The following is a 24,256-nucleotide window of genomic DNA, read 5'->3' on the forward strand; positions in this document are numbered from 1 at the left end:
ATGGGATTGATCTGCACTGCTGAAGTCAGTGAACGCATACGCCGACTTGGACATAATGTTGAGAAATTACTCCTTTCTCCACTGAAATCACTTGTGAGAAGAATTGCAAAAACTGTTTATCACACACTATCGAAACACAGCCTGAGTAAGAAATCATGGATTGTCTCCTAATACTGGAAGATGTCCACAGGCTTAAGTTTGGTGTGAACTTCAGAAAACAGTTTTAGAGGCTGAAGGGTTGGGGGAAGTTTTTTAATAGAAAAGATTTTATACGCATTTAAATCATATGTAAGTATATAATGTTTTATATCTGCATACACACGCACGTGCACGCATGCACAGAGCAGTCCTCTCTCCATGCTGGAAAATCCAGACTGTTATCTCTAGCAGACCTTGAAAAAGTTGTCAAACGTTATCATGCCAGGCAGTAATTTTTCACAGTTGCAGTGCAGTTTGTTAGCTACATTAAGCACTATGGTTCCTACTCCCTCTCCTAGGGATAATCCCATCAGAAAAGGAAAAGAAACTATGTAACTGCCACAAGGTGAAAACAAGCATTACAAGAGCACCGCTCAGAATGAGGAAGGGTTTGTGTCTGTGCTTTGGTGTGCACGATGGCTTTTAATTGTCTGGAGAGAAGATCTGCTGAAAAATGCAGAAACATTCCCTTGATATGACGGCTCATGTGAAAAGAAGCAACCTAACTGGCAGTAGGGCATACTTTGTAGCTATGCTACTGTTACAGTTCATGAAGTACTACTGAGAATAATCATTTTGGGGAGGGGAGGGAAGACAAGCATTTTTTCCATGCCTTTTTTGACCACCTCAGCTACTGAGATCTTTCTAAAAGAAGTAATCCAAGACATACCACATCTGCGGTCCCTATACATACATCATACACAGACTGACTCTGAACCTCTTCTGGGACTTAGTTTTGGAGCACGAGACGCTACCTCATGGTCAAGGGGCAGATGTCATCAGCTGGGGATGGCTCTGTGGAGCTGCATGACGCAGAAATAGAGGCCGCCCTACCCGCTGTGACTAGGGGTAGGAGGAACTCACATCAGCAGCCCTTCTCCCTCGCCTGACCGTGTTCCCCAAAACTCAGGCTCTGAGGTTACACCTTCATTTCACATTTAACTCTTAGGTCCACTTAGCTCAACCGAGAAGGCCGTATTGTATGTGAGCTGCACCCACCAGAAATAGCAGGTGTTAAAAACTGTGCTCGTTCGAGCGCTAGTCCCTCCTCCGTGACAGACCAACTACCTCAAATTAAAATCATCATCGTGCGCGATCAGAGGTTTATGTGGGTGTACCTAGAGAGCTCAGGTATGGCATAACGTCAGGTACAAAGCTACTGAAGGCAAGCACGGAAAGAAACGAACGACTGCAAGACGGTTTGATCAGAAAGCGTCACCACACACAACGCCGACAGCAAAGTGATAACTAAAGGCCTGGAACTCGGGGGTCCAACGCCTGGAAAGAAACCGCCAGCCCGGGGCGGGGGAACACCGACCCCCCCCGGCCCAGCGGCACCCGGCGGCCAGTCCTTCCCCGGAGCTCGGCGGCTTCCACGGGCGAGGAGGAAGAGGAAGGGGAGCCGGGGGGGGGAAGCCAGGCAAGGAGCCGGCCCCGGGGCTGCCGGGGAACACAGAGAGAGACGACGGTCCCCGCCGGGGGAGACGCGACTCCCGCCGAGCCCGCCTGAGGTAACGGCCGCCCCGCCCCGCCCCGCCGTGAGCATGCGCGGAATGGGGGGGGGGAAGAAGCTCCCGCGCATGCGCGCCGCCCGCCCGGCCCTCCCTCCGTTACCTGCGAGCCGCCCGGCGCCGTCGTTTTCTTTTTCTTGGCGGGGCCGCTGCCGGTACCGGGGCTCGCCGGGCGCTTCTTGCTACGGGATGGAGCGCCGGCGGGAGAAGAGGCCGCCGCGGGGATCAGACTCGCCATTTCTCCACACACACACACACACTCACGCCGCCCCCCCTCCACTCCCTCCCCTTCGTGCCCGGGCTGAGCACGTCGGTGGGGCGGAACCGGGAGAGCGCGCTCACCCCACCCCACCCCCCACACGCGCCCGGGGCGCGAGGCAGCGTGGGCGCATGCGCAGTGGCCGCGCGGGCCGGCCGGCCTCGGTGTGGCGCGGCGCCGGGGCATGCGCAGTAGCAGCGGCGCGGCTTCCCGCCCTTTCCCGTCTTTCTCCCCCCTCTCCCCCCGCCCCCCGCCCCGCCGGGCTCTGTGAGGGGAAGGTCATGGCGGTTTGATCTCCGCTTGTGAGGGTTTCCACAGCGGGCCCGTCAGCCCCCGGTGCTTTAGCAGGTGGGGTGAACCTTGTAGGAAGCAACCTGCTTCCTTATGGTTTCCCCCTCCTCTTCCCGGGCCTGTAGTAGCCCGGGCCCCTTCGCGGAAGCCTGGCTGTGGCGGTAGAGCCACCCTACCCCCCCTCCCCCGGGGGAGCTCACCTCATTTCGCCTGGCTGTGCGGGCCCGGGCTCGGCCTGGCGCATGATGTGCGTGGGAGGTGACAAAATGTGGCAAGTTTGGGGTTTGCTAGCCGTAGGAGCTTGTAAGTGTGCAAGGGTGGAAAGGGCGCTCGCTGCCACGCAGGCCCGTATATCGCAGAGGCCTGCAGCGTGCAGTCATTTGCAAAGTGTAAAATAAAAAGCTCGGCTGAATACAAGCTGTAGTTTGGGAGATGGAGGACCTAGCCCGTTGCACGGCGTGAGCACTGGGGTACGCTGCTGGGTATGCAGGCAATTGCTGTCTTAAGCCTGCCCAAAGTGAGGTAAAGTTTATGCAAGATGCTTTCAGACCAGTGAAGGGGCAGTGAGTCCAGTTGCCTTGATAAAACATGCAGCGGGTTTTAATTGTTTCCTTCGGCTCTAAGATCATGAGCTCCAAGAAGCCTACCAATTGATGTTCTATGTTATTGTCCACACTTAAACTGTATAAACTTTTTAAATATAAGTTGCAAGTAATTACGGTTGTCATTAAAGATTTCGAAATATGACTACAGATAGCTGATAGTGAATGTCTTTCTGGGCAGTTCATACAGTTACAGATTTGGTTGCTTCCACCCTGTTTTGACATGGTTAGTGAGCTGGTCCAGCATTTTTTTCCTCTTGTTGGAGTCTGGAGTAATTTTGCACCAGAGCAACGTATCAGAATAGATTTCCAGTGATTCGGACTTTGCTCCAAAGTCTTTTCACAGTCCTCTTGCTGTCTGTGCTGTTTCATACCCTGTCCCGGAGAACTGGCTGGTGATAATACGGGGTTGCAGACAGTTCTCAAGCTGCTTGATGGCTGATAAAAGTGGTTTTAGCTTCTTTATGCTTGCATGCAGCTGCATTCAACATACTGGCCAACTTACTACCATATTTGTTTGAGCTGACTCTATGCAATGCTTGACTACTAGGTTTCTAGGTGCAGCTGTATGAGAACCTGACCCAGTGCGTGCCTTGGGGGGAGTCAGAGGTCCAAGAAGTTGATATTCAGGCATAAAAATTGGGTCACGTTTATAGACGGTGCTGTAATGAGGACTGAGCTTGGTCACAGTAGGGGTGCCAGGCAGTGCTATGTAAAACAAAAGCTTTGAAGGTGGCCTGAAAGAGAGTTGAAGACAAAAGCCTGGACTTCCAGGCTTCGTTCCAGGCACCTGTGTATATAGCAGAACAGCAGGATGAGATTTGCTTTCCAGGGGCATAAGTGAGGCCTTGCACAAACATCCAAGCCCCATCTTCTCCTTCCCAACTGTAGTTGCTGTCGTTCTGTCTGAGCGTGCAGGCTGCCAGCAGCGCTGCAGAGCAGGCTGGTAAACACGATCGCATTTGCCCTTAGTGATTGTTTTAGTTGATGTGTGCTATGCAGTATGTGTTTCTTCTCGCCTCAGATGACAGCGTCCGGTTGCACGCTCAAGATGGTGACCTGAGTTTGAAATTAGCAGGGGCACTGGGAATTGCAGGGGAGTTGTGTCCCCTGACAAAGCCAAATCTGCTTTGCTGTCTGCTCAAAGCGTTGATCTTGTCTTAGTCAGCCTTTTTTCGTTCCCAGGGCTGGGTCCCATCTCTTTCCCACGCACATGCTGTGTGTTCAGCTCCCAGGCATGCCCAATTAAAGAGAAAGCATACCTTATCATAGGAACGCTTTTACTGAGAGGAGCATCTTTAATGCTGCTGCAGAGTGGATGTTGCATGTGGATCTTGCAGAGAATTAATGTGCTGCATCAATGAAAGTTTTTAAATAGCACTTAGCTAGGCATTTTCTTATCTGTACCCATTTTTATCAATCAGTTTACTAAAAACAAAATCACAAGGCCCATGTGTATTGCAGCAATATTAAGTACAGTGCAATTTTACAAGGTACCAAATGCTTTACAATCCCAGAAGGCCTACAACTCCTTGGAAAATAGCAATAATGGCAATGTAAACGGCAAGAGTGTCTGCAGGGGATGAGTAATAGAATTAAGGATGTGGGAAGGGCTGTGGAGTTGCAAGGCTGCCTTCTCCCCACTCCTTGAGTGGCTGTCCACACCCAGCCCTGCTGCAAATTAAGAGGTGGTGTTCTGGTGAATAAGTGCAATATCTGTCTCGCTAGGTTCCTGTTACACACTTAAACGGGCGGTTGCTTTGTGATACGGACAAGGGCTCACCTGAAGAAGTGCAAATTGCAGTTGCTAGTCTGGCTTGGTGTGACATGGCTCTTCCTGCTGTTCATTTTGAACCTGGCTCCAGGTGAACACAGTTTCCTTCGCTAGTACTGCGAGGTCTATTTTTTATATGCTGCCTCGCTAATAAGAAAATTAAATACAGCTCAGCAATAACCCTGCGTGCTCTTTGATGTGAGCAGTCACCCACCTGCCTGTTAGTAACAGTGAACTGGAAGGCTCCTAGTATTTTTCTTCCTCCTGAATTAGGGAAGAAGATCTCAGGCTCCTATCCCAGGTTTATGAGGTGGGATTTTGGTTTTGTTGTTTGGGGTTTTTTTCCCTACCCTTTGACTGGATGAAAATTGAACACTAACGATAGTTTTCTCATCATGCAGAGGGGATTACTCCAGTGTGAAGCTGTTGAGGGATATGAAGGGTGGTGGGTGCCTCATGGTTAGGATAATTTAAGATTAATTTATTTTTTTTTCCTTGATGAAGGCAGAAAGCGATGAGAGAAGAAAGTGTTTGGAAAACCAGCAGAAGGATCTTTAGCATGAGTTAGGATAAAGCAGAGTGGAGAGAGCGAGGTCCCCCAGCAGCCACGCTCTGCCCCTGCACAGGCTGCATCCGTGAGCCGCGGGGGTCGTGGGAGGGCTCTGCCGTGCTGGTGGCTCTGCTGTGGGCTGCGAGGTGTGACATCAGTCACTGGGACAGCAAGGACTGACCTGAAATGGAGGAGGATGGCCTACCGTCATGAACGTCAGTAATGTGTATGTGGAAGTGCAGGGACAGCTGATGGAGAAGATCCACAGGCAGAAACAGTTGGGGCAGCATACACTTTGTCAGATCTGCTCCCTGCCCCAGCCCCAGGAGTGGCTTCCTAGCGAGTAGAGAGTTGTGCCAGCTCCCTTCCTACCGGTACTGGTGAACTGGCCCAGCGGAGTGGCTGGCTGTGGTGGGACGGCCTCCGACTGCCACGTCCGGGCTGTGTGGGAGCAAACACCTTGGATGCTTTTGGACCAAATGCATGGGTACTCTTCTGCTCCATCAGAAGGAAAAGGCCAGTCTCTGCGACTGTGAGTTTATTCTGTTCCAAGCTTTGTCGTTAAATCTCTCTCAGTATCTAATTTACATCCCACCTGGCTGTTTAGCTTTTAATATTCCTACTATTCTTACTTCTGTACTACCAGAAAAATGGGCGGGTTAAAAATGAAATTTTCTGTGGCTTCAGTCATTGGCCATATTGCAGTTTATAGGATTATTAGGTGTCTAAAATGGTGCGCAGGAATATGCATAATCACTCTGTATACCACAGAATTAAAATGAAGGTTCTAAAATTCTTATATAACCTCTTTCTGCATTTTTTTCGTATGTAGAAAGCGGGGATAACTTTTTACTAGATGACAGGTTGAACTCGATGTAGGAAGTTGTGGCAGTTGAGAAGTGTCTCCTAGCGATGGTTACATAGTAATTTGTACCATTACAATTTCCTGGCAATACAGACAACTTTCCTGTTAATTTATCCATCTTTAGCAGCATTGCACAGATGCAATTTGTGCTATAATTTGTAAGCTTATAACTCTTTAAAAAGACTTAAGTTTTACTTAAAAAAAAAACCAGCTTTTTTTTTTTTTTTTTTTTTTCTTCTTTTTAGTTGTGTATGTGTCTACTGGTTGTCATTTGCATTTTTATAGAGGCTCTGGAAAAAGAAAGGATTGAAGTTCTTAGCTTCACCGCTCTATCAGGTAAAAAGCAATGGTTTCCTGCAGGGTAGCTTGTGAGGTCTGATGGCATTTTGTACATTATTCTTTAAAAGTACTTGGAGGCTTTGATGACTTTTCAGAGCCTGCAGTGTGAACTCTTGTGATTTGCATTTGTTCCCTGCAATTTGCAGCTGCAGGCACTGCACTAGCTTTGTTTAAATATAATGCCGAATGCCTTTAAAATAGGTATTTGAACTTTGGATTAAGGAGACTACTTTTGTAATATTAAAGGCCTTTTTACTGCACACATCAAATATCTAACTTGCAATGCAATCTTCCTGTTAGAAGTTTTGAAAAAGCCATTTCTATGTTCTTAGGAACACAAAAAGAGAAGCAAGGTCTTTATAAATGCCTTTTGTGCCATTTTCCTAGTAGCCTCTCCTTCCCGAAGTTTATTTTAAAATGTGATGAATTTGACACATCCGAAATGAGCAGTAGGAGAAGAGTCAAAGTGCTGTTCTGTTTGCAGTTTAGTTGTACTTTATTTGAATTTTTTGCTACTAACTCAGTAAAGTTATGTTGACAGCACACTTGCCATTTATCAGTGTTGTGTGGACTTCTGACAAAAAATTGTATGCATTTGTGTCTGGAAGGTTTAACCAAAATACTGTGTAGGCAAGAGAAATCTAACCCAAAAGGTTATGTTAAATGCAGATTTCGCTATGGTAAAATAGAGTTCTACACTGGGAAAAAAAATTGACATGTAGTATTTGACTTTGATTTTAAACATTGTTCTGTTTGCGTACACTGTGAAAGAAAGAAACTGTCCACTGTGCAGTTAATGGAACCCTGTATTCTCTATATCCTGGATAATTATTTATTATGCAATACTTAACATATTTACCCACTGTCTCAGAAGATTTATGAATTAATTTATCATATTAGATTTAATCTTATCTTTTTGAAAATGAAAATGGGTTAAGAACTTCCTTATTTAGTTTGCATTCACATTCTGATGAATGTTTTCTGCAGTTATTCATGTGAACAAGTTCTTGATTTCTGAAATGCTCAGCTGAGAAAGATAAAAATGTCATGGTACTCATTTGCATAATCTTTAATGCAGTAACCACCTTGAAAATGCTGTAGATTTGTAGACTGAAAAAAATGTGGATTAGCTGAGTAAGTAATCTGATTTATGAAGATAAGATCTTGGTGGGCTGGGAAATAGTTCGCAAGCAATCTGGAGACTGAGCATGGTCATATAATTAATTTATTAATAATTCTAAATAAAGAATAAATTCACAGAAATAAAAATGTCCCATTGAATTCATTAACAGAACAGGGGTTGAAGTCACTGAATAAATTGCTCACAGGGATTATTAGCTCATGCATCTCTGCTTGTTAGAACAAGTCTTCTAGTGCTATAGCACTTTTAGTTCTATAGTAATTTTGCATTTGCCTGTAGATTAAGGCTGTGATATTTTTATTGCAATTAGGATATAAATTTGAGTAAGTTAATACTGCCAACAGTATCTCTAAGTGTTAGTGGGCCATCTGTGAATGTTATCTGCTTTGCTCACTATTATTTTCTTGATGCAAAAAAACCCAAAAGATGAAGATGCAGAGTGCAACCAATATGTGTCATCTGCTTGATAACATCTTGACTTTGGTGGTTATTTGTCAGTCGCACTTTTTTTTTTTTTTTTAAATGCAAACTAGGAATTCAAGTGCTAGATAAACTACTCCAGTGGGTGCTGAGCTAGTCAGACTCCACCCAGTGTCTTAGCCAAGGTCTCTGCTCTGCTGAGTTGCTACTGTGCAAACCAGATGATGGGATAGACAAAAAAAAACAACAAACCTGACTAAATTTGCAGATGATACCAAGCCAAGAGGAGACTGTAGTTGGAGCATAAGATTAGAATATAGAGAAAAGGTTGGTTTGTTTGTGGTTTTTTAAAAAAATGTGTATAAATAAACCACCACAGACAAGCACAAATTCATACTTTATTTCTGCAGCCAGTGATTTTTAAGAGTCTTGTCTGCTGATCCTGGGAAATCCCTAGGGTCCATGTGAGGTGACCAAGAGAAGCAAATCGATACTGCTCAGCATCAGAGTAATTTCTATGACATTTCTAAAAAAGATCATCTCTTGTTGAATAAAAAGTGTTCTACAAGAGCAAAAAATATGAAAACAGTTGGAACTACATAAGTCATGGGCTGGGGTAAAAACGAGTAGATACCAGATGCAGTAGAAGGCATCGCAGAGCCTGGGTGAATTATGAGCTGAGTGTGAATCAGCGGTATTGCAGCGTGCACCTTGAAACGTACACGTCACACAAGCAGGAAGCCTGCAAGGCACACGCTGTAATCCTTTCACTTGTCAAAGCTTTGGTTAAGCTCAATTTGAATGCTATGTCTAGCTTTGGGCATTACACTTCTGGACACTCTCCAAATCTTTCTTGTCTTTCTTGAAGAGAATAAGAGGATGCTCTGAGGTCTAGGAAACGTCATCTGTGAAGAGCGATTGAGAATTTGGGTTACATGTGTGGCGTAAGGAAGAGAAGGGGGCTGGAGGAGATTTCTGCAGAAAAGGAAGAACTGTTCTCTGTGCCCATTGTAGATGGACTCAATTTACCGAGCAATACAGTCCATTTTTTATACACTAACCACGCTCCACACGTTTGGGTTTTTTTGTGCTAGTAATCATCCTACTAGAAGAATCTGTTTTGTTACTTTCTGTGATGCACTCAAGTGGGTAATATGTAGAAGAAGTTTGGTATTTGGGGGCTGGTGTTTGTCTTTTTTCTTTCAATGATTAGTTGGCTACAATTTGAGAGGGCTTGGGTTTTCTTTCTAGGTTTTGGTAGATGAGTCCAAGGATATGAAAGGCATATGCAAGGCGGGAGGGACCATCTCTGTGTCTGTAACAATGAAGAAATAAAGGGATTAACTTTGCAGCAAGGAAGATTCAGGTTATATTACAAAGAGCTTTTTTTCAGAGAAGGCCAGCTTTGCACTAGAATAGCTTGCTTTTGAAGGTTTTTGAAAAACAGGTTAGACATCTGCCACAAAAAGTCACGCACAACTGATTCTACCAAGAGACAGGAGAGTAGATTAGATGACCTCTCAAGAATTTTTCCAGTTCTGTGTTCTCTGATTCTGTCAATTCCATCGTTATTCGTAAAAGGCATGTGCTTTCACACAGAGAAGTGAGAATGTGAGGCTGGCTGTATGGGGTCAGACTGTTTAACCCAGTACACCATCCTCAGCGGGAGCTGAAAGCAAATGTGCAGGGAAGACTGTACAAAAGGGGCAACTGCACAGGACGATACCTGTTCTGTAGATGGTTTCAGTGTATTTAGTAGCTCTTGGTAAATTCCAGCTCTATGAATTTGTCCGGTGCAGCTTGAACAAGCCTGAGCTGCTAGTGTTCATGGTATCCCACAACCAGAAGCACTTGCTGCTGAATCACGTGTGTGAAGACCCACCTCTTTCTCTTGGTTTTTAACCTGACTCTCTTCTAGCTTCATTTGGTGCTTTTTGGCTCTTGTTTTTTGGAGAAACATTAAACACCCACCCTCTCCATTGCCGCTAAAGACTTTATAGACCTTGACCTTATTCAGTCTTAAACATTTCTGTTTCTAGAATCAAGAGTTCTAGCTTACTTAGCTATTTTGTTTGGAACATCTTCAGCTCTGCAACCTTTCAGATGGAGGGAAAAAACTGCGTACAGTATATAAGATGCAGGTTCTCTATAGGTAGCAAAGAGATGTTCTCTGTTTTATTCTCAATTCCTTTTCAAATAAGTGATTTTCTTTTTTTGATTGTTGTTGAACCCTAAGCTTATGTTTCTATAAGCTGTCTGTCCTGACCTCAAGGTCTCTCTTCCGGAGTAATACTAGTCGACTCATTGTGTATTTGAAATTTGGACAGCTTTATTCTCCTGTGTATCTTTTTATGTTTATCTATATTGAATTTCCTGTGCCGGTTTATTGCCTAATTACTGAGTCACATAAGGTCTGTATGTAGTTCTTTATTATGAGCCCTCACCTTCACTACCCTAAATAATGAAGTAGCATCAGCAACTTTTGCCACCTTGGTACACCCCTTTTCTGGCTTGCTTATAAATACAATGAGTAACACAAATCCTAGGACAGATCTCTGTGAGGACTATTTACTTCCTTAACTCTTTTAGGTGATTATATTCTATTTTTTGACAAGTTCTTTGTCTGTGCAAGAACCTTTTTTTTTTTTTTTTTTTTTTTGGTAGGTGCTTGGGTTCCTTAAGCCTTCTGGAAATCCAGAGAGGTTGTATCAACTGGATTTCCACTGTCCATGTGCTTGCGGGCATAAAAATACAACAGTAGTAGCAAACAATGTGATTCTCTTTTACAAGAGAAACTATTCTTTTCACCAAATACAAATTTGTTAGTTAAGTCACGCTATTACATTCCTAGTTCTGACGCATAGACTTGCTGTGCTTTTTAATGCTCAGAATACAATGATTTCATCATCTGTGTCTTCATTTTTGGAATACTGGAATTATAAATGGATGCATTTTACCACTTGAAGAAAGATTTTGATGAAGAACATTGTTAACTGTGTGCTGTTGAGTCTGTCATGTTATACAGTAAAAAATTTGCAAGTCCATTTGAATCTTCTCAATAGGCATGATTAGTATATAAACAAACTAGATTTTTTTTCAGCACTTTTTAATGTTCTGTTATTGCTAAGATTATTGACAAAAAATAGGTGTGTCAGCCTGTCGTAGTGTCTTTTTTATTTCCTAGTTTGTAGTTGAATATGGCTTAGCAAACTTGAGTGAGAGGAAAAAGAAAAAGTAGCTTCAAGTCAGGGTTATGCTCTCCTGGTCACATCCGTTGCTCGGAGTTTGGCAAAAGGGCTGAGTTTACTTGCTTGCATTAGACGGATATACACAGCCCTTTGCAAATGAGGAATTTTTGCTAATTGTTTCATTGTATGAGCAAGCTAAGATCTCTGCTCCTTTAATGGAGAGGAGCCCATCATTAAAAATGTAATGCACGTTTTCGAGTAATTAAAAATGGTGCATCTGAATACTTTTCAAGGTTTTTCCCTTCCCCCAATTCCTTCCTTCCTCCATCACGCTTCTGGCGTGGGGGTGTGTTGTTTCCTGTAGCAAATATTAAGGGCTGATATGAATAGAAGATATTGTCTTGATCACCTTTCATCTTTTATGATTGAAAGCAAACGTTTTCTGCATGATTTTTGAATTTAAAAAAACCCTGCAACTATCATTCAAATTCCTCTCTTGAAAGGTTCCAAGGAATCTGTCTTCTCCAGCTAAAGATCTGAGAATGCATATAATTATACCTAATAATTTCACCACTGTCGGATTAGATTGATTTTTAGTCACTTTTGTGCAGATTAGATTCAACTCAGGTGCTTGAAGAGAAAGAAGGTGCGTTAATCTGCAGTGACATTCTGTCTCTCCCAATTAGCGAGTGCTAAGAGATGTTAGGTACTGCAAGTTTGATGGTATGAAGCATTTTTGTTCTCCCATGGATTTAGTAAAGTTAAGGAGGTTTAGGCCTTCAAATACAACCATCAGCAACTTAAGGGTTGGGCCTACAAAAAAAAAAAAGTGTGAAAAATTAATGGAAATAAAGAATATTCCAGACAGATGTAAAGGCTGGGGACAAATGATGGTGGTTAAATTGCGATTTTGAGGGAGACTTTTTTAAAAATTATATCTCTGTAATGTAAGCCGCTAGTATATGCATCTTTGTGCAATCAAACTCCGTCTTTCAAAATTTTGGTTAGCATATTGCGATTTATAATGTGTGTAAGTCTGCATGTAATGGTTTCTCTAATGCTGCATAACCTTGTTATCTGGCATGTATGTGTTTCTGTGTAGTGTTGAAGGTCACGCACTAATTTCTTTGAACTGCATGTGGTCAGACCATAATTTCAATTATTTTCAAAGCAGTAGTACATTAGCATTACAGAAGTGAACAGTGAAGGACAAAGTACTGAAAAATGAAGTGCAAATAAATGACATTGCAATGTGTGCGTCTCTTCTGATTTGGCAGAATTAATGCTGGCAAGGCTTTGCTGTATCTCAAAGTATATGTTTATTGCTTAATTATCTCAGTTACTGAATATGCTCATTGCATAATCTGGGGAAGCAGTAATTGAGTCCATTACTGTAGATAAACAATTGCCAATTTATAGTACTTCAGAAAAAAAATCTTGACTGTAAACAGATGTTACAAAATCTAAAATATTGATGCTATCTTACTTTTACCATGATGAAATTGTAAGTGATTTTCTTAATGTGCATTCTGCCAATGCTTATTGAAAATTGCCAATATTTTCTTTTTATTTCTTGGAGAAATGAGTCTACTCCAATTATATTAAAATATTTTTTTCCTTTTCACACTTGCCTTAATTTTTGGATGAGCTATTCTTTTGTTTGTTTGTTTGTTTAATGTTGGTATTAGCTAATGTCAAGAAGCCAGTTCTTTTTAATAACTTAAGAAGATTGGCTTTTGATTAAATGAGAGCAATATGGGATGTAATTGTAACTGATGGAGCAATGATGATCTCGTAGGCGTGTAGGCAGTTTTCAGTCTCCTACTTAAAAAGATATAATAAGTTCATCCTATTTCAGGAATGTTTGCATAAATCCCAATTTAGTGTTAAAACAAACGAAAAGCCCAACCTGCTAGGAACTCAGTATCAGAAACTAGTTTGAACGGCATGGTGAGATGTAGGGTTTTTCCTGCAGATCATAATCCCTTGTAATTTTTAGGTTTAATTCCTTATGTCTTGCCAGATAATCCCAAAGCAGTGGTCAATATCCAGTTCCACACTTTCATAAAAGTCTGATTGTTTAAAATTGTACCATAGGTTGGAAAGAGGGAATTTTGCTACACCTGAAACGATCCATATAAGAAATAGGTTTGGTTGGGTATGGCTGGTTTTTTTGGTTTGTTTGGTTTGGGTTTTTTTTTCCTTTGGTGATTATGAATTATCCGGTGCTTTAAAATGCATAACTACAAGACGCAACTCCTGCATCTGCAGGGACTCCATAGTCTTTTCTGAATGATTTCTGTTTGGATGAAGCAAGCCCTGGGCTGATTCCTCTGGGAAGCAGAGGAAAACTCTCCATTGACCATAGCAGGAGCTAGGATTCCTCCAGAAAGAGGAGTTATTTCATATACTCAAGAAGATTATATGACTCTACAATTGGAATTGGGACCCCTAATGTCTTATGACAATGAAGTTGCAACCTGTATGAAAGACTTTCTGTCTTCTAACCGCCCCATTGCTTTGTTAGCTTACGTATTCTCATATTACAATATATGCTATACAGCAGTGACAGATTGGCTTTTAATAGATATAAAAATATAGAGAGATTTTAATATTTATGTATGTGACTGGAAGTCACATACACAGACAGGCATACATATATATATAAAGGTCAAACTTCTATATACATATATAGAAGTGTGTGTGTGAGTGAGTGTATGTAAAAAGCACTTCAGAGGGCTCTCATACTATCATTAAAGTTTTGCCATTGAGTATAGTAAGAGCGAGTACATGCCTCCTGTTATGCAGAATTATTCTCCCAGTCTCAGGGGGCAATTTTGGATCTTATGTCTGCAAAATGAAACTGATCTCACAAATACTTAGCCCAGAAGTGTTCATTTAATTTTGGCAGTAGTCCCACTGAATTTAATGAGCCCTTAGATGGTAAATTCTTTGGGGCTTTTATTTTCCTTTGTGCCTTATTCAGTGGTAAGCACAATCTCCATTAGCTTTTACATTAACAGCTACTGTTACTTACAGCAAAATGCTTTTAGGTTTTGGCTTGAGAATGCTAATTCAAACACATAGGCACAAAAACTCTGAGGCGAAAGACAACAATTAACTTAGAATTATTCCAAAATTACATTTGAAGAATCTGAGTTACCTTTGTGAAATTTCAAAAGCTACATTTTTGAGTGCTGCTGCAGGGGTCTTCTGATTCGGTCTTAATTGGAAAAAGAGTCTTACAGCCATTGGGATTTTCGAGAGGGGAAGGATTGTAGACCTCGGTTGGTAAACACTCCAACCTGCTGATGAACGCTGATAGTCAAGGTAACTCTGGCTTCTATGGAGCTGGGAGTAAGTGTAGGAAACCACAGCTTTTGTTAACTCCGATGCTGACAGCCAAAGGTATCCGACTGTTACCCATTGGGGTCCTCTGAAATCCATTCCAGTTAACAGCATTCTTCCAACTGTCTGCACCGGCTCTGGATGAGCCTTCTCTTCTGCATGCTTCCCAAATCACATGCCTAAAATAAGCTTCCTGCAGGCTGGATTTGCTCAGTAGAATTGATGTGGTCTGACTATATATTTATTAATAAGCTAAACGTAAATCACAAGCTCATTTTAGATAATTGACACATCTTCCCCCCCCCCCCCCCCCCCCCATCCCAGATGGTTTCAATCTTCAGTTTCAGAGCAGAGGATAATTTAACCTTGCCAGCAGAGAATTTCTAAACTTTGTAAGTTTATAAACTTTGCAAGCTTTTTGATTTAGTTAGAACACCATTTCTGTTCTGGTGGTGTAAAACAATGTCCCACACTGACCAGAGCTCAGTATGAGGCTTACACTGCATGACTGTATTCCTTTAGCAGCATGCTTTGAAAGCATTCATGGGAAATTGTCCATGGTTTCCTAGGTATTTTTATCTTGAGGGTTACTCTGCTAGCATCTGTTTATTTTCTCTCTTGAGAAAAGAGCGGGGTAGGAAGTGGGAGGAAGAGGGAGCAGTAATAAATACAAATGTAGGCAATAAAACCAAACGAGTCTGTCATTGCTATGAGAAAATTAGGTGAGATGAGTCGACTTGTGTATTGGTTTTCTTTTTAAAACTGTTTGAAAGGCACATTATCTACTGCATTGGTTTTCATGTTAAAAGATGGTATTCTCGCTCAGCAGTGCTGTCAAGAAGTACAATGTGTCCCACCTCATTAAGTACCACCTTTTTCCTCTCCATCTGTCTAGAACAGCAGGAAAACTAGTTTTCAAATAGAAAAATAATCAGGTTAGTACATTTCTTTTCTTTACCTCTGTATCTGTATTCATCTAAAAATTCAATCAAATTTCCAGGGAAGTGCCTCGGGAACAACAATCCTAATAAAGGCGCCATTCAGAACATCAGGGTTAGTTGTTTGGGATGTAGCAAGGTGAGCAACTAAGAGACCCCAACCAAAAAAAAAAATACATTGGACACATGAGGGAAGGAAAATCTGCCTATTTAATAGAAATATAAACTGTGGTTGATTGACAGCATAGCTAGAAGAAATTTAGAAAGGGAGACATTTCCTCCTCTGTTTGAGTATGTGACCAAGAGTTCATTGCTGTTTGGGCATTAGCAGCAGCACAGCACTTTGTGCCTAAAAACCATGAGTTTTATGGCAGTAAATAACTGTGCCGTATACAAGAGAGATGCCCTGGAGGTTATTTGATTCATTACAGACAGCAGTGTTCGTATTAAGGGCCTGAGCCACCATAACAAAAGTGCAAGACTTGCCACTTGCTTAGCTGAGTAGTCAGCAGCAAACTGCAGATGCTGGCTTTACTGCTGAAACTAAGAGAAAAACAACTCCAAAAGTTGGGAAGAAAAGGCAACAGCAAAAACAGTTTTCGGGTAATTGCTTTCATCGCCATTCAGCTTTTGGGACTTCCAGCGTTCTTCAGGTTAAAGTGGTTGTCCTCGTGGGACTCGTATCAATGCCGTCTCCTTATTCTTTACAGCAGCCGCTCGGAGGTCCTGCAAGAAATCAATTTTAAGCCTGCATTGTCTTTCTGAAGAATACTCCCAAAGACCAAATGAGGGCCTCTGATTAAACCTTTTGCTTTCAGAGCCCTCAGATCATACTAGTACTGTTCAACTAGTTGGAGAAGTGATACTGAACAAATAAAACAGTGTTAGCTTCAAAAAGTCACTCCTTTGCAAAGTCAGAGAGCGTGGCTATGGGCAGAAGTTGGCTGCACGCAAGGCTGAAGTCCCACATCAAAGGTTGGGAAGAAAATTGTATTTTGCAGCTGAGGTAGTACCAGAGGATGTGTAACTGTGTGAGTGAGTATTGTTTGCAATACAAAAAGCCGGTTTTAAAAAGTAAATAAATACAGGTTTAGAAAAAAGCAAATAGTCTAGCATAATTTATTCCCTGGATCCTAAAATATTTACATCTTTAGTTCTGTTGTAGACACAAAAGGTAAGGGACCCCAGTGTGTAACAGAAGAAATAAGCATGCAAATCAATTTCAGACAACAGCTATCAGTTACCAATTTGTCATTATGTGATGTTTAACAATCTGAGAGAAATGAAAGGAATTTTCTGGGAGAATAATTTACTGTGTTCTGGGCTATGCATGTGCTAAGGATGATGTCATACCCAGAAAGAATAACCGTGCAGACCATAAATAGCCTTTTAGCTAGAGAGATTTAACACGTACTTTGCAAGACAGGAGTGTATCTTCGAAGAAATCACTTTTCTCCTTATCCGAAGCCTTCTCTTTATCCAAAGAAGGATATTTCAAATCATAAAGCCTGTTATACTGTTAAAACTGCGCTAAACAGTGATATGCTGTAGTGAAAAGTGAGATGCCTGTAAGAAAATAGGAGCATGACTTAATAACAGAGCACAGGAATGGGAGGGGAGGTAGGACCTTCAATCCTTTTGGCACTATGTCACTGACTTGCTTTGCAACCTGAGGCAAGACCCCACTTTGCCTCCCAAAAAGCAGGGGTAATCTTACTTGCATTACGGGGTCACGTGAAGTTTAGTTTCTCCTGGCCTTGGTGTAAGTGTAGCTCTTTGTCTAACAGGAATGGGACAGACAGTTGCATCAGCAAAAGCTGTGAGAACCTCGGGTTAAAAAATGTGGTGGGTATACAACACGTTCACTCGCCTAAGACTTGGACTAACCAAAGTGCCGGTGTTCCAGTATTTAATAATACTCAGATCTGGCGTACGTTCCGGTGAGTAGACAAAAAGCAAGACTTTGTTTAGATGCAAAGGTGCAACTTGAAAACAGTATTTTGGAAATGATGATATTGTGCTTACTCTTGACTGATGGAAGAATTAGTCCCAGAATTAGTACAGGGCAACTGGAACGCTGTACCCTGAGCAGGTACTCTATCACCTTCCATCCCCACTGCCACGTGCTGCATCTTGCTGTTGCCTTCATCAGCCTGGCAGGTTCACACAAAGGTTCTCAGAGTTTGGAAGGGTTCAAAAAGGAAACGTCACATTCCTGCGCTGTCTTAGACTTTCTTCCATTGTCTCTTTTCCATAGCAAGCTTCAAGATCCCATGGGGACTTGTGGTATTTGGGCATTGTATTAAGCACTTTATCTAAGCTCTCTGGAAATACCTACTTACTGAGCTCTACTCACACACATCTGCTGCTCGCTTACACTGGAAAGCTCATAGACTTTTCCTTTTTGCATTATGGGAAACCATCTCAGAAATGGCACTCTGGAGAGTTAAACCTTTTTTTAGAAAAGACTGGAGGAAGTGAAAGCTATGAAAATAGATTCATATAAAATTAAATACATTAATTTAATGCTGCTGTGCTGGTTCTAGACTATATGCACCATCTTTTTCTCATCTCCTCCTAAGTGTATAGCTCATTGCTTGCACAGTCTCTGTGCTTGTTATGTTTGATGAAGTAATCTTTCTGTACTATCCACCTGTGCTAGGATTTCTGAGCATATATCCAAAAAATAATGATGTGGCTTATTTTTCATTTAAAAACAGAATATTTGGGTGGGGCTGGGGGAAAGGGGTTTCTGTGGCTGTATGGCGTAGTAGGGATGAAAACATGGTCTTTGTCCTGCATCCACAAGATTACTCTCCAGATAGAATTATTTGCGCGGCATAAAGGAGGAGTTAAAAAATGCAGGCAAGCCCCAAGGTGGGAGGGAGAAGTAGATCAACAGTTCAGGCAGGTCTGCCTTATTTTGTCCATTCCAAGCAGTGCTGCTTTGGCTCTGGCAGCTGCTGTAGCTCTAAGGCTGAAACAGCAGCTGCCAAGTACTACCTTGAGGTGCTGGATTGTTTTTTTTCTCTAATCCCTCCATGCTGGGCTCCTGCTCAGCCACTGTGTGCTCGGTTCTGGTGCAAGATTTAGGAATCAGGCAGTAAGCATTAAAACAGCTCCACACGGAGTGATTTTTATCCACCTTGTCTAAAATCTGTGCAACCCTGGAAGGAAGGCAGTGTATGTCCTAGCATCAAAGATCATTGCCACACAGCAAGACAAAAGAAAACCTGTTAGAATGCCCTTATTACTCAAATGTATCCTGAATAAAACATTTTATACTTGCCTATACTTTGAGATTGTGGGGTAGAAAGATTTAAGAATAAGAATGGAGCTGTAAGAATGTTAGACGATTTCCTAATACTTGAAAATTTTTAACAAAGAAGTCTGAGTGATGGATTATTCAGTGGTTTTACAGAAAAGCCTCTTTATACTTTGGATAAATTATCTGACCCCCCACACATGTCATCCACTGATTCCAGAAATCAAAACCCCAGGGAAAGTATGTGAATTCCTATGGTGTGGGCCAGATCATAAGGAAGAAACTGAATTAAGACACAGAGGTGATACCGCCTTTTGCTTTTGCCAGCAGCTCACATGTCTACAAAGCTCACCTGCAGCAATTAAGTATTGCCAGTACATTTCAATTAAGCACTTACTTCAGGGGAGACCTAGCTGAGGATGATCTTCAGGATTATTGCCTCTGCAGACTTCAGCAAGTTGTAGAAAATGAGTGAACTGCAAATCACCTTTGTATTGAAAAGAGAAACTAACCCCAAGTTCAGCTGGAAGCAGGGGAGGTGCCACCCTTGTAATCTTTTCCTGGGTACGCACTTTGTAGGGTGTCAGAGGATATAAAGCTAGACAGAGACAGACCTTTGCTCTGACCCAAACTGTCTATTCCTGCGGGCATAGCTCATTTGCAATGTCATTTAGGTAAATGTAATTTAAAAATTGAATTGCAGTGGGTGTTGGCCATTTTAAAACCTTAATTGGGCAATAAAACTGTAATCTAGATTATGGGTGGAGTCCTTTGACTGGAAATAACGTGTTGGAATGCTAATCAACACACACTTTAGGGTAGAAACACCAGACTAATGGGAAAACCTACCAAATACTTATTAAGGACTTGTTCTACCTGAAAAGTGAGGGCTAAGTAGTGTGTTTTTATCACGTCAGTCCACTTCCTTTACCTGCCGGTAATTTCTTCTGACGCTCGTAACTAAAAAGAAAGGATCCCGCTTTCTTCTGCTGCTTGTGCTTCACAAGCCATATATATAACAAATAGCGCTTTTCTAACACAACTGTTTATTAAGTTCCAATCCTTGCCTCCACTAGAAACCTGCTGAAGGCAAATGGACTATTCAGTTGTCACTGAGGGCATAATTTAATGATGCAGCGTATCTCTACACTGATGAATTCGGCCTTTTTATTCTGGTTAATCTATGATGTGTGGAGCAGACGGTACCTTCGTTTTGCAGACCTGTCTGTGGGAAGCCCGCTTCCACTCCTTTGCTCTTCTGTCTATGATAAACAGAGCCTATTTATCGGAGAAGCTATCGAGGTACAAAGTTGAAGCCCTCGGGTGCCACTTTTACGGTCCCTTTTCAGAAGGTACGTCCTCCTTCAAGCAATTGCTTTCCACGTGGCCTCCAGCATCCCCTACAAAATTGCCTGGTTTCACATTTGGCAAAAAAAAGTTAGATCGCTGACCCACTGTGTTAACAGGGATGGTAAATAGTGAAGGATAGATGGAAGCATTTGGGTGAGAAATCTGTGACAGGCTTTTATGTGAAAACATTCAGTATCTGTTCTCGCGTTAATCACTTATTGTTTTTAAGTCGGTGACAAAAACATCCTGCTGAAATAGGAACGCTGGGATCCCATCTGCAGGGAGAACAAATGGTGTTAGACAGTATATCAGGCAAACATATTAGTTGCTAGTTTTACTGTTGTTTTTAAGACTGCTTGAGAAAAGTTGCCCTAACCAGGCTTATGAACTTTCAAATGGCTACATAAAATTATATCTTGTCTTTGTTTATCCATAACATAAAGCTACTCTGGTAAAAATAAAATAGAGACTTCATCTTTTACAGGTTTACTACACCTTTATGTTGCCCTCAGGCTGCTTCTATTTTTCTTGGGAGAAAGCTCATTCATATTTCTTCCAGAATAGGACCAGTCACTTTCACTTTGTAAAGGCTAGAGCTGTTTGTGATAAATCCTCGGTCCTTTCGGTCACATGTATATTTGAAAGAAGTGTAATAGTTGTTGTGGGGTTTTTTTCTCTTTTGTGGTTTAAACAGCCACAATTTGTAGCTGTGGACATTCTTGCTGGATTAAGTGTTTTGTAATATATTGAAACACGTCATTGCTGTGACAAAAATATCCCGGAAACACAGCATTCTTCTTTTTTCCTGTAAGAGAACTTAGAAATAGGTATCAAAACAAATTAAGACATATGGAATAACAACAGGCTGTGTAAGAATGATGAATATGCTCCAGGTTTAATGTAGATGGAAATGGAAGTACTTTCATACCTGACAAAACCTTTTAACAACATTTTGAAAATGGGTGTTTACATTTTTTGATATGTCTGTATCTAGAAGCAACCTCCTTCTTTGGCAAACTTGGTTTAAAGTCACCTTGGACCTCTGACAACCAAACTGATGAATATACCGATACGCTCTGATATTGTCCTAAAGCTTGTTTTCAACAGCAGAGTTAAGAGAAGTAAAATATAAGGACTGAAATTTGAGAAACTAGCTCCCAACCAGTAACTAACACTCTGAAAATGTTTGGCGGTTTGGTGGTTTGCTCCAGTAGGCCCAATAGGAAAAGTGTAGCATCAGTCAAGATGAATTTTAGGAATATTGAAGAAAAAAGACAGTGCAAGAGCTGCCGACAGCATTCTCTTTTATCAGTCGCTTTCCTTAATGATTCACGGTCTCCTGCAACTCCTGACCCTTCTGTGGTACAATATTGCAGCACAGATGGCAGTAGCACAACGTGGCTGCTATTCAGCTTGCGCGTGGTACCAAATGATTCAATAATTATTAGGTTGTCAAACTCACGTGATATCTGTAGGGTTAGGCTTACCCAGTCCAGTTTTGCCGGTCCAGTCTCGCTGTTTTTCTGTCCTTAACCTTCTCCTCAGACAGAGGACAGCGTCCTAGTTCCAGACGAGTGCAGGGGAAGGAACAGGGTGAAGGAGACCCGTTCTCCCTCTTACTCCTCCCCAGCAAAGCGGACAAGAGCTGCGCGCTCACGGGCTCGGGGAGCACCCACGGGAGGCGAGAGCGCTGGGACCCCTTGTACCTGGGAGATGAGAAGGTGCCTACCCTCCCCTCTGGGGTACCAGCACAGATCCCAGCCGTTCCCTCCTCCCACCTTTGCAAGCGAGGTGAGATTCCTGAAAGACAGACGAGTTCTCGTGGCACTCTCTCTTTCTTACTTGCCATTTGCCCCAGAGGGTATTTTTATTGTTATCAAGAAAAAATTCACCCAGTACAGCCGCGGCTCTCTTGGAGCAAATCAGTGGTACAGGCAAGGAGTACAGTGATTACCTGCTCCTCTTTGCTCAGTCTGAGCAAAGGAGCTTTACCCACCTCCATTCATTGCACGTCACCGGAAAAAATGGAGGATATAAAGCGCTTTGTTCTTGCCCAGGCTGGAGGGAAAAAAAGAAGTTGCATTTAATAGACAGAAGTCTTGCATTCTGGAGTACAAAATCGTGTATGGCTACCTCTCAGATGACACTTCAATTCAGGAAAAGCGGTGAAAGGACATCTGTTGGCAAATTGCCTTTCTGGGTTATTGAGAGCAGCAAGTTGAAAATCAGAAGAGAGGAGGATACGTGGGATCCCAGCTGACCATAAGAAATCAAATTGCACTCTTTAAAAGAAAACTGATTACCAGACATATTAAGCTTTAATCTTATTTGCAGTTAGTAGCCCCAAAGAGAATGCTTTCTTGGAGACCTTCCAAGAACAGCTATTGCAGACAGCTTGTAAAACAAAGATAATGCGATGGAAATAATGCAAATACAGTTCAACATTTGCTATAATAAAGTTACTTTATGACGCCCTTTGTAACAACCTCAACAATAAACGCCAATTTCTTCATTGGCAATTAGCTCTGGTGGGACAAACACTTCCCCAAAGTTGACGCGAAGACAGTATTTACGTATTTCTTTCTTTTTACAAAGCGGATTGTACCTGGCCTGTAAAGATACTTTTTATTTCTAAGGTTTTCTTTTAAAAACACCATTTAAATGCTGCATGAGTGCAAAATGACCTCCATTAAGGTACTGCTCGTTTGCATTCAGTTCAAATGGGATGCTGCTGCTTCAGGTTCCGATGTAGCAAACTGCCAAACGCTGACACAGTGACCTCCTTCAGCTGGGGAACGTTTTAATCCCGGTTCTGTGAGGATTCTTTGGCAAGGCTGCTCCTGGCTGTCGTCCTCACGACGCTAAGCCATGCTGCTGACATGAATTACGGTTACACATGCCCTCTCTGTGGGATCTGGCCCCCGGTGCCCCTGTTTACCTTGGAGGTAGCCTGAACTTCAGTTCCTCATCTGCCCTGAGCCTGGCAGCTTTGGCATTTGCTTTGGTCACTTCACCTCTCTGCAGCCGCGTAGGACGGAGACTTATGCAGGCAACTGTGCCCATTAGTGCCTGCTGCCGTACAGATGACACAGGGGGCTCCCCTCAGCGGTGTGCTAGCTGTTTTCCCCAGACCTGGCATTTTTGTGGGGTTCTGGGCACACCAGAGGAGTGGCACAGCTTGGACAAACATGTAACCAAAGCAAGAAAAGTCCTTTTTTTTTTTCCCCCTCCCCTCCAGGCATCCTGCAGGATGTATGTTAGAGTAACTTGGGCGTCTCATGAAATCAGAAGGATGGCGTTGACTATAATTACAAACCATCACGAAGATTTTTAAAATCTATTTATTTGTTCTCATGACTTGGAGATGTACGTATTTGAAAAGATTCCCTCCAATAATAATTTTACAAAGCTGACTTAGTAGTGCTCCACAATCCATAAACCTGAATCTCAATATACTTCTCTTAATACAAACGCCATAAACTTAGTCCTTAAATTATAGACTACATTTCTGAATGCACACTTACTCCAAAATTACATCTTTTTATCTACATGGTTTAGTGAATTCATATCACTTCTTAAAGTGTCTTTGGCTGTATCTAGACGTCTCATGCTGACTTCTTCTTTTCATGAAATTGATACCATTTTTGCTAAGTGAGTTTCCTGGACTCGGTTGCAATGCAATAGAATAGATAATCGAGGTGTCCTAAAGACATTCCACCAGAGGGATCATCAATCACAAAGGAACAAGAGTTAAGCTGCTTGCATACAGTAAACTGCCTGCATACAATAGATGTTTCTTGCTAAAACTTTTCAGTGTAAATTGAAAACACACATTTTTGGCATAGGAAAGCCTGATACCTCTCATATTATCTGCCTGTGTATAAACACACACATATTCAATCCCCAGCCTATAAATGCTAAATGAAGGCAGCTCTATAGTTCTTGCAGTGGTGTGCATTACCTCTCACGGGGAAGCTGCCTGTCGTAGCACACAGTCCCTGATGAATGTATCAGCTGAGCAGTACAGCAAAGCTCAAACATTTAAGTTGTTTAAGCACACAAGGAATCCCATTCAGCTCACGGAAGGTGAACACATGCGCGAGTCCTGCGCTGGGCGAAGAATGCCTCCTTGTCCGACTGTTTATGCATTGGCTACCTTGGTATTTTTACATGTACGCTTACTCTGTCACCTGACTAGAATTTTAAGCATTTTTCAG

General features: G+C 42.3%; 1 protein-coding gene across 1 annotated transcript in view; it reads right to left on the bottom strand.

Annotated features, from left to right (window-relative positions):
• INO80C (INO80 complex subunit C) overlaps positions 1 to 2,018 on the bottom strand; it is a 31,119-nt gene extending 29,101 nt beyond the window's left edge. The window contains exon 1 of the mRNA XM_049830440.1: positions 1,813 to 2,018. Coding sequence (XP_049686397.1) covers positions 1,813 to 1,947 — 135 coding nt within the window. The 5' untranslated portion in view covers positions 1,948 to 2,018. The remainder of the gene's footprint in view (positions 1 to 1,812) is intronic.
• Positions 2,019 to 24,256: the final 22,238 nt, after the last annotated feature.

The sequence above is a fragment of the Accipiter gentilis genome, chromosome 27, assembly GCF_929443795.1.
Source record: "Accipiter gentilis chromosome 27, bAccGen1.1, whole genome shotgun sequence".
Lineage (NCBI taxonomy): Eukaryota > Metazoa > Chordata > Aves > Accipitriformes > Accipitridae > Astur > Astur gentilis.